Source organism: Homarus americanus, unplaced genomic scaffold (assembly GCF_018991925.1).
Source record: "Homarus americanus isolate GMGI-L3 unplaced genomic scaffold, GMGI_Hamer_2.0 scaffold37032, whole genome shotgun sequence".
Lineage (NCBI taxonomy): Eukaryota > Metazoa > Arthropoda > Malacostraca > Decapoda > Nephropidae > Homarus > Homarus americanus.
Window position 1 is genome coordinate 6,460,243 of NW_024731852.1, and position 11,733 is coordinate 6,471,975.

At 35.7% G+C, this 11,733-nt stretch overlaps 1 protein-coding gene across 7 annotated transcripts in view; it reads left to right on the forward strand.

The window, feature by feature from the left end:
• Positions 1-9,755, forward strand: part of LOC121867984 (cytoplasmic dynein 1 light intermediate chain 2-like) — a 32,873-nt gene extending 23,118 nt beyond the window's left edge. For 4 of the 7 annotated variants that reach the window (XM_042368167.1, XM_042368168.1, XM_042368169.1 and 1 more), the window contains one exon: positions 6,819-9,755. In XM_042368167.1, coding sequence (XP_042224101.1) covers positions 6,819-6,925 — 107 coding nt within the window. In that variant the 3' untranslated portion in view covers positions 6,926-9,755. Of the gene's footprint in view, positions 1-651; positions 745-3,992; positions 4,036-6,818 lie in introns of all 7 variants that reach the window. The other 3 variants (XR_006089279.1, XR_006089278.1, XM_042368171.1) reach the window with 3 other exon arrangements.
• Positions 9,756-11,733: the final 1,978 nt, after the last annotated feature.

Sequence of the window (11,733 nt, forward strand, 5' to 3'; positions counted from 1 at the left end):
TCAACAAGGCATAATACCTAATAAGCATTACATTTGTACAGTGCTGGAACAAAACACTGGCAATGGTCAAGAATCATTCTTTGACTTCAATTAAATTCTTTATATTATGAAATACTGTATCCATTTTTCAAATTTATCTAATAGATTTGTACTAATTGAAAGTTAGCAATTAACTTTTCTTCCATAAAAAAATCACAAATACAAAAGTTACAGTGTAAAAGGAGAATAAATGGATGCCATTTTACTTTAAAACTACGGGCGTTTGGCCATGATTTAAAACGTTTTGTGAATTTTAATTTGTCATCTTGTTTACAAAGGTTATTCCGTCTATTATTCAACATGCATTCGGTAGCCTCAGACTATTCTTCCTTATACTCTTATTATAGTTTTATACACTTTTATTTATTACAGTAATAGTCTCTTTTTCCATCTTTTTAGAGTTCATGATCAGACAGTACTAAGCCAGCCCCTCAATCTTCTGCCACATTTGAAACAATCTGTCCTATTATCAAACTTCCTTTCTGCTTGAAGGATTTCTAACCTCATACTTTCTAGCTTCTTGAACATTACCTTGACCTTGTCATATTCTGTCTTGTTTCTCTTTCTCCTACTCTGTCAATATCTTATATGATGATGTTTCTTGGTGTACAGCTGGGTGGGTTGGCCATGCATAACCTCCTCTAAAACACCTTGGTCTCTGGCACACTGAACCATCCTAACACCCTCCCACGACTAGAAACTAATGTACGTATACCCATATATTGCGGATAACCGAAAAATGGAAATCCGTGGTAAGTGCATTTTCGTAACTAATTAATAAGTGGTGGGAAACATTGCTTTCATTGTTGGGTAAGCACAGAATACACTTTGCACTGTCAACAAACAGCATGTAAGTAAAATTAGTACCTACTATTAAAAGAAAATAAATCACCGTACTGAGTTCAGCATTCCGTAGAAATTTTTTCGTTTTCAAGATCAGTATTTGAGCGAGTTGGGACAGATCTTCATCGACAGTAACAATGTTTATGACCATGATGTACAAGCTGTGTGACATTAAAAAGAAAAAGAAACCTCGGGTAGTCTCAACTACTCTTCAACTCTATTTTTAATGCTTCTACCTCTAAGAGAGAGAGAGAGAAAGAAAGGAATTAATGGATAACTAATATTTGTCACCTTTACAGAATCAAAATTTTTCAGGTTGACAAAAACTGTTAGGTGTGATTCTCAGCACTTAAATAATTTGGAGTGAGACATGGTTCATTAACAGAATTACCAGTAGATTACAAGCACTAGAGATTTGTGACTGGAATAAAGAGAGGGCAGTGAAATAAATGTTTGCTTATAAAGAATTAAGTTTTTTATATGACTTGAACAAATGGAGATATTATCTTAAGTTATAAGAAGGATGAAGGAGATGGGTATAGTATATCGAAAGAGCAATTTATGTACAATACGTCTATAAAGTACAACTTTTTACGTTATATAACTTAGTTGCTCGAGACTTTATGGGTCACACTGGATATAAGAAATTGATTCAAGTTCATTTCTTCATGCTTATTATATAAATTTATTACCAGGTCTCATTTTCTTAGTTATTTGTATAATCCATCACAGCCCTTCTCTACATGCATACAGTACAGTACTGTATTAGGTTTCAATCTCAGATCTTCATTATACCTGTCTCTTATTGTTTCTCTTGACCCTTTTTTCTGTTCTTTTTGTTTTTGCTGTATAATATACATTTGGAATGATTGTATGAAATGAGTTTTGCAAAATGAAAGTACAGTACAGGTGCCCCTCTACTTAAGAATGTTCAACTTACAAACTTTCAGAGATACAAAGATCATCACTGAGGGGGATTACCTGCCAGAACAGGTGTTTAATGTGGATGAGACTGGATTATTTTGAAGAAAATTCCAGATAGAACAAACATTACCTAAGAGGAGAAGAGTGAGCCAGGTTTTAAAGCTGTATTAAAGGGTATAGCTGTACTAAATATCCACAATCTTTTAATTTTTTACAATATGTTTGGTATCTACAAGAGTAAAGTTGGACTTACAAACAAGCCTCAGGAATGTAACTCGTTCATAAGTAGAGGAGCACCTACTGAAGAAATGAAAAGGTGAAAGATAAAAGGAGGACTGGGAACAAGATAGAGAGCGAGTGTGAAAAGGGTTCTTGTTTCGAATTATACAAAGAAAAATGCTCAAGGAAAGACTGCAAGAGCTACCTGCAAGTTAAATTCTTAATACTGTACTACAGGGTATATCCACTATGGGAATAAAGTAGGTAGTTCGTATTCACAGTAAATTGTGCCTAATCCATAGGTCTAGGTTCTGATTGACAGTGAATTATAGAGAATGTACAGAAAATTTTTAATTAATGGTGCTTATGGAAAATAGGCATTTTTCTGAGTTTCAAATTACTGTATTCATTTATATCCCTAAAATTAATTATAATTTGGGGATATGTTGAGTAAACTTGTAAAATATTCACGCACAAATACAGTATACTGACAAGATTTTTTTTTTACCTACACCTTATTGGGAGGATTAGCTAAGTTGCCAAGTTGTTTACTTTTATGTGACTCGCACAACATTTCACTGCACTTCCCACCCCCAAGAGAAATTTTTTTTTGTTTTTATTTTATTTTTCTTCCTCCAGGAAGATGAAAAATAAAATAAAATGGGAGGTGAAGCATAAGATACAGCACCATGACATCATTCCCCCAGTGAAGTGGTAAAGAGAAAAGACTGTAGACCTTCCTCTCCTCTCTTTTTCCTTCTTAGAAAGAGAGGAGAGGGTGGGAATGTTTTGTTGTACTGTAGATGATTTATTCGTATTTTTGACTGTCGTGCTGTATGTTTGACCGAAAATAGTGTATTATTTAAGGATAACTTACTGAGGTACAGTATTGGATGTCCACAAAAATCAGAGGAAAGTTAAGTGTAATATAGGATACCAACAATATAATAGATATTTTGTCACTTGTGGAATTAACTATTGTATACAGTCCTTTAAGTTTGAATATCTGTTTACAAATTAATGTTATAATTTCCTTGTTATAATATTTTAGTGTATTTGTAGGTGTTTTCTTGTGTATCATATGGCAGGATGTGCAGATTGAGAAATATATAGATAGAGAGATGGATATAAATTAATAGATAGGTAGATAGAGAAAAAGGGGATTCATTTTGCAACCTTTAACGTAGCTACTCCTTGACTTACGACCACCCGGATATACGACCGCCCCAGTCGTACCAAATTTTTTTCAAATTACATATCTTCGAGTCCCGACATTAGTGATTGCTCTGTGTACTGACAAATTTTTTTTTTTTAATTACATTTAAAATGGCTGGCATGCTTAAAAGTGAGAGTTTTGTGGTGCTGAGAAAAAAAAAGACACCCATTTTAGATTTTCTATGTATTATCTTCGCATTTTTGACTTAGACCAATTTGACTTACGACCTGGATTTGGGTCCCTAACCCCGTCGTAAGTCGAGGAGTGGCTGTAATTTGTCATCTTTTTTATTGTAATCGTTTTATTAATGTTAATCCCATCTTTTTTCTTTTTCCCCTATTTCATTATTGCAATTAGTAAATGTTGAAAATAATAGTTATGGTAGATTACTCAGATTCTGATTCATCCTGTAAGGGCATATATGTTGGGCTCTATGTGCTTCTCTTTTTATCAACAGGACACAGTATGTTATATTAATATATCAGGAATTACTACACATGTACATGTTAACATGAATTACCCACTCAAGCACAAAGGATCAGTTATTCCATTCACCTTTTACATTTAACTTGATATCATTTAGGAATGTTACATTAATTCCTTACACACTTTCTATTATGTACAGACTGTCAGATCATCAGTCTTAGTGTTGACTTAGTATTTGAAACTTAATTCTCTTCACACCTTTTGTCCACAATGTAATGTTTCACTATGCGTCTGTTTAACTCTTACCTGCATTTGCATGTGACAGAAGTGTTGGGAGAAGATCCTGCATGGGCCACCCTACTTTAAAGGTGGGAAATCATTTATTAAATATGCATAGAGAACTGTTTAGTCCCCCTTGATGCTCAACCTCTTCCTTCAGTGATGATCCACACACAATGTAATAAGCATCTATGCACCATGTTTACTCCCCTTCCCTCAGTGTCTCTCCAGTAAATTTCATACCTGTACTTGCCAACATACTGTATGAGAATTGTAACCTTGAGACAATACACATGTTTGAAAATCAAATGTGTGTCATTTCACAGGTGTAGCACCAGAAGTATCCCCCATACATTGGGTGTGGCACCACGAGTGTCCCCCTTACACAAAGTGTAGCACCTAGTTATGGTACCATGGGTATCCCCACACCCTAGGTGTGGTACCATGGGTATACCCCACCTGAGGCCCATGCTGGGTTATGGGCAATGTCTTGAGAGTCCACGGAACAAAGTTCTCACAGCTCCTAGATTTCAGATTATTTTATGGTCATATGCTGGCCTTAGCAAAATACACTTATTACAAAACTAACTAATTTCTGTTATTTTACTGTGTGTGTGTGTGTATGGTAGTCCAGTTTATAAGCCTTGTAACTCATGTATGTTTTGTACTTGCATTCATATCTTTGTTACTTAGTTTTTCACAGAATTGGCACAGAATATCCCCTTGAAGTTTGTTACAAAATAAATTAGAATATTTCCTTTCCATTCACATTATACTTGCATTATCTTTCTAGTGTTATTTGTACTCTTTCATATTTTTCTCAGTGCTTGATGCACGTTGCACAAATTTTATTAATGTGATGTGATATCAATAAAAGTGTGCCAGATTTCCTTAAGATCTGATTCTAGAAATTGCATGAATCAATTAATTTTAGTCATCTGGGAATATGGGCATGGGCACAGCTATACTCCTTGGTACTAGCAGTAAACTGTATACAGTATCTACATGGATGGAAGGGATAGCAATTGCTTCCAGTTGTGTTGTATTCAGTTCTATGTATTATGCTGGTTCAAGTATTTGATTCGGTGATTATTGTGATGTTAACAACTTTCTTTTATGCTCAAACCTTAGGGACACACAGTATGGGAAACACCATAGAGGTACTCATTATCATTGTGTCCCCCAAACTTGGCTAATCCTTCTGACCACCATTTAGTTAAGGTAGTAGTGGACAATTGTTGGTCTCGATCCTTGCTAATGGTATTAAGTTTTAACAAGACAGGTTTAACGTTCATGTACCATAATAGTATGTGGTTCAAATTTATACTTGGATGCAGACAATATGGACAAAAGTTAGAAGCATTACTTATTTATTGATATTGTTTTAAATTAGCTTCCATTGTCAAGGTTATGGTTTGAGGGCAAAGATCAATTGTGGCAACAGGTGTACAGTATTATGTATTTGTTTTATAATACTTTTAGCTGCATTTAATCATGTGGTTCATTTTATAACATGTGCTGTTTGTGTTTTCCAAGTAAGGTAGTGTGAGAAGTGTCGCTCCCAAATATCTCAGGTTACCTCATAGTTGCAGTCTTGATAAGTCTGCTTAAGAAAGCACCACACTTAATGTTAAGAAAAAGAAAAGAAAAGAAAGGCATTCATTGGCAAAATATTTGATTGTTGTACACTCGCAACAAAAAGTATCGGTGCATACTGTAGTGTGAACAATTTGAGACCAGTGATGATAGGTATTGGGAAAGGCGAGTTGTTCCAGCCGTATGTTGGCAGCCTTGGTCAAGTGAAACAAACCATTATAAATAAGGTCGGGAAGTGATAAATAGACAGTATGAAATATGAGGAGCTCCCTGTTAACAAAATTATTTGTGATACTTGTGAATATTGCCACATTAATTTATGCTACCAAATAAACCACTCAACCTGGTCATCCTGAGGGGTGATGCAGCGTGGACGGCCGCTCCGAGACCTGTCGTCTGTAGCACCAGTTTCGAGGTATCGCCGAATCCATCGTGCAGCGGTGCTCCTGTGGACACCAACCCGCCGGCTAATATCTGTGACTCCAAACCCTTCATTATGAAGGGCAATAATAGCTCCTCGTGTTCCCTCTGAGGTTTCCATGTCGTCTGGCATGTGTAGATCTCTACTGCTTCATATTGCCTCTGTTTTATACCCACGTTCACCGAGACCGAACCCTCGCTCATCATTCAGTCGACATAAAGCAACAATCTGAAAATAGGAAACAAACACACTGATTGTCAGCCATATGGCAACACCTAGTGGAGGGTGGGGGTGTTATGAGGATACACTTACCAACCTTCCCGACATATCACAGTGTATACGTATAGTTTCAGAAGTCGTCGATCTCACCCTGCACTGATACTTTTTGGTGCGAGTGTACATAGGGGCAAACTAAGTTTAGGGAAACAAAGGAAGTTAAGAAAAATTTAAAGTTAATCACACTGATGGAAAACCTCATCATATATGGGAATACTATACATCCTTAGGTTTAGTTTAAAACCAGACATTTAGGGGAGACTAATACAGCATAACTTAAATATATTTAATGATGGAAAGGATACCAGAGACATTTTTATTATTATTATTTATGGAAAAAGGAGGATTTTTGTGTTACCCTCAGCATAAAATCAGAATAATGATAAACAAAAATGAAATATGTCATGGCATGCTTGGGCTTCAGTATCTGTTGTCTTATTCCATATGCTTAGTTAGCTTGTATGGCTAGTGATATGTCCCATTTATGAGAGACATCTGAAGTATTATCCACAAAATGAATATTATAATGTACTGGTGGAGTTATTGGTACTTTAAAATTTTAAATATATCATTTTACAGATAAAGCTGCTATGCGGTCTGATGCTGCTGCAGAGTTGGACCGGTTGACACGATCAAAGAAACCAACATCTAATTCTACAGAAACAAACAACTCCTCAGAATGTTGACTCTCATCTAGTATCATTATTGGCTGTGCTAAGGAATGATGTTTTGGTGCCCTAGCCTGACTGTATGAGGTGCACTGTAGTGGCCAAAAAGCAGCGCAGCATGAGGCATCCAAGGCATGAGGCAGTTGGATGCCTGTCTGGTTGTTACCTACCAGATTTGTCCTGGACTAGGATGCGAGTCCTCATATTCGGGGTTTAATATGGGTAGCTTTTCATTCCTGTATGATAAAATACTTTTATTCTTGCCTTTCAAAGGTACCATCCTGAAAGTATACAACTAATTAGCAGCTAAAGTGTTGTATAAAAACTTTTCAGAGACTTCTAAAGCAATTTCTGCTTAGTAATAACGTGACCTTTAATGAAGCAGTGTGCCTCGGAGCTTGTCACATCCACAGGAGTTTAGCGTCCGTTTATCAGTAGTGGTCAAATTGTGGTGTGTATGTGAACCTAGCATAGCATCTGTGAGCCAGATCCTTCTGGTACTGCATCACCCAGGCTGTGCAGGGAGGGTTTAGGAACCACTTGCAAGAAATGTGGTGACCCTTGAAGGGGGGTGGGGTAGGGGAAACTGGTGGGGTGTGCGTTGTGTCCTGTATCATATTTTCTTATTTATTTGTTAATTTTATAAACACTTGCTTCCATGCTGTTATTCTTGGGCTATGATGCTTGTGACCCTTATGTGTATATCTCAGAACCTGATCACTCACAGGGTTACCATCTTAATGCTCTGTAAATGCAACACCAGTGAAAAAGATCCATGTATTGTATATTAAATACAAGAAGAATTAGTCACATTAAAATTTGCTACTCAGGAGTATTTATGAGATTATTTCTGACAGTGGCAGCCCAGATGCTTTCATTATGGCAATGCATCTTTTTGCCTCGGTGATTCTTTTCTTTATTCATTACTGTTTTATGATATATGAATATTAATTTTTCATTACTTTTTATTTTTATTACTTGTTATGAGATCAACAAAGGACAAGAGTTCAGTCTCATATAAAAATTCTATGTTTGGGTTCACTATTTAAGAAGTTAGAGGCTTCAGGTGAGAGATTCCTTATCATTATTGTTCACTGAATAGGAATTGAATGTATACAAAGTATACAGTACGTAGATGAAATTGATTTAGGGTTTAAAGTCACTAAATTTCATAATTCAGTAATGTGCATATGATTAACATTATTAATTTGTTTTATTAGGAAATGTGACTGGTGTTTAAGCTGTATTTATCTGTGATCAATACTGATAGGGAGCTTCTCAGATGTTGCATAATTCTGCTCTTGTAGCATTGATTTCTGGCAGGTCATTTATCCGACTTATAAGGCCAAGAAGACCCAAAGGCAAAAAGTATAAGAACTGTTGTTTGGTGGTCATGTAGCATTAGGTAAACTGTATTATACAGCCCAGCTTTGATTGTCAGCATTGAAGAGCAGATCTTGATATATTTATTGGCAGTGTTATTAACTACCTAATGAAACTAATTATTTTTAGCGTCATGGGTGATATCCCAGTGCAACTGTGTAAGACCCAAATAATGTGAAGAAGCTTCTTGAAGCTGGATATGTAGGGATGCTGTTACTTCAGGTTGCTGGTACATCCCAGTTTTAGTCCATCAGTTTAACCTAAATGCCAAAGCTTATTCATGATGAAGTTATGTACTGTATATATATATATGTCCTTGCCTTTAAGTATCATTATCTCCCCATGTAAGTTTCTTCCTAATAACTATCATTCTATTAAGTCTAGCAATTACTTTGAACTTGGGCTGTTGAGGCGAGTAAGTTCATATCAAGATTGAGGGAGTAAGGAATAGCAGCTTTAATGAATGGTGAAAACTTTTGACCTCGAACACATTCACCAGTGAAAACAAATCAGGATAAATGTTAGTGTTATGTTAACTTTTTTAGATTTATAATATTTGTATTATTTGATGTTTTTAAATCAATATAGATAATGGATAATACTTGTTTAAATATTTATATTTTCAGTATTTCAATTCTTTTTTTTTATTATTTATTGTATTATTTTTATTTTTATTTTTTCGGGAAGACTAGAGGCAGAATGCTTACCAGGCATGACTTAATTTGATGCAACAGACTATTAAGTTAGCACAATTCAGAACTGACTAGCAAGTGAAATACACTCATGAAACAGTATCTACACAATAATGTATAAAGGTTTAATATAAATTGGTAAAGTCCACATGCTTATTAGTCCTTCAGAAGTCCAGCTTTATTAACCAGGTGGCGCAGAATCACTATTAACTCGAGTATGTTGGCAACAGTACTTCATGAAACACCATATTTATAAAAATGATCTTCATGCCATACTTGTTGATGGGAATTTATGTTATAACTGGGATATTTGTCGCAGTACAATTGTGATTATTAAACATTGGAGTATGTTCATTATTATTATATAGAAGTTCAAAATTTTTATGTACCGGTATTTTGTGTCTAATTTGTGGAAGTATTATAAATTGAAAACTTATGGAAATAGTCTATTTCATCCCAAGTGAGAAACATTTGGTAAGGATCAATAACCATATTTAACACGTGATTGTAAGAGTAAAGTCGTTTTATTTAGAAATTATAAGTTTTCTTATATATTGAATATGCTTCCTTGTGCTATTTTGTAAAGGCTTATGAAGATCATTCAAAAGGCATGAGGAGTTTCACATTTTAAGTCAGTTTTGTTGCTAAAGTACTGCAGTGTTTTTTTTTCTTGTCAGTTAGCTGGTAAAATTCTTTGTATTATAGGATTATTTTTCATTTGCCATAGTAGAAAATTGTAAAAATATGGAAATATAAAATTTGTGATAACTTCAGACTTGTTTCCTTTTCCTTTGACAGTTACATAAGTTTTAGATCCTACTCTCAAGCCAACAGTGTTAACAATTCCCTTTCTTTAGGTTACAAGGGTTTGGAATCTGAGACATTAAATTTTCTCCCTAGTCTTGGTATTGAGAGGCTGCATCAAACTTTGGTAGATTGTTATTTTGATGTCATTTTGGCTAACATCTTTGCAACATAGCTTTGTGCACTACCACTTTAGAAGCAAAGTAAGATTATATCAACCATCTATTGTGTAATAACACTGGTTCATGTAGCCACCGAGGGCAACAAGGCTCTCAGGATCAGTGACTTGGTTTCTTCACACCTTTAACGTGTATGAGTATCTCGGTATACTGACAATAAACTGCATTAAACTCTGGTGAGGTGCCATATGATTCTGGTGTTATAGCACTTATGTGCATCTCGGTCAGATAAAAATGTATGTACCTTACTTGGTGACTTAAATTGGAGCCTCAAAATTAACAAAATACGAAAGGTCCTTGAGAAACAAAGCATTGGACTTCAATTGCAATGAATCTTCATTGAAAACTGCTGTCTTGTGTACTTCAAGGAATATAAAAAGCTAATATTGACACTACTATGCAAGGCAAATTATGAAAAACACTGCAAGCACTACTGTGAAGATGGCACTTGTGTTTGAAGATAATAAAATGGTCAAATTCTGAAAGTACTGTACTGGTCTAGTATATTAACTGTCATCAGAATGAAAATATAAATATGTTAACAAACTGAAATTTATAACCCAGGCATGTAAATACTGTATGGCACTGGACAAAAGCATAGGTGTTATTGCCACTGGCTTCAGCTACAGTGCTGGCGTGTGATGCCATTAAATCTTTTGACCTGTGACCTCGCCAGATGTAGAAGTGTTTACAGACAAGTCCTGGTTCTGCTGAGTGGACTGTCTTCGACTGGTGGCGGTGCTGCCAGCCCTGCCATGAGACAGATCGCCCTCTAGTAATGCTTTGAAGACCAGCCTTCTGCTCGCACTGGTGAACACCGACTCGCAATCCTGTCCGAGAATTTGTGCGGAGACAATTTACGCAGTACTGTACTGTTGTCTCTTGGAACACCATACTGATCTGCATTAACCCGCACTTGTAAATACAGCCTAAGTGATGACATACCCCTCGGTACTGAAATATTGTTGACTAATTACTCCTACTCGTTTCTGCCTAACCTGGAGTAAAAAGACAATGCAGCATGAAGCGAAGCTAAGATTAATAGAGTTATGAACTTTGTGTTATGTCACTGTTTAATAAATTGTAATTAAGATAAAATTGTGTGAGTAACTAATTATGTATCAGATGAATCACCATGTAATATTATGAACATCATCTCTGCAGGTTTTGACCACATCAATAAATATTGAATGCGTCAAAAGGCGGGTTTCAATCCTTCCCTTCGACTTGCCCGTCACCTGAATGTCTTTAACCAAGGCGTTTACAATAGGTATCCGTCATATGCCAGATGCTGACTTTCATTTGCACTTCTGATAAAGAGTTCTCAATACCTGTACTATACTGTATGTGAAGAACTCTGAACCCTATGTAGGGTGGGGATTTCTCTCAAACTGAATAAAATATGCCCAAGTGAGCCAATGTCCTCTAAAGGGGTTAAGATAAAGTACTGTAAAACCTTCAGATAACAGCACAAAAGGATTTTACTTTATGCAGCACCTGAGTCTGTTGTTAATAAGTACAGAGGGTTTCAGAAGTGTTTCTGTATCATGACTGATGGTGCAAAAGCAATGATGAAAATGGGATTAGTTAGTTTGTTAAAAAAGAAAAGAAATGGAATATATTAGGCAGCCCTGTTCCCACCCAACCCTTATCACTAATCACTCCTATATCTGTTCAACCTACTGTATTGAAATATCCCAACTAGTTCGAGCTAATGATAATTGGTAATTTTCACTCCTCTGCACCTGCAGTATTTCCAAACCAATCT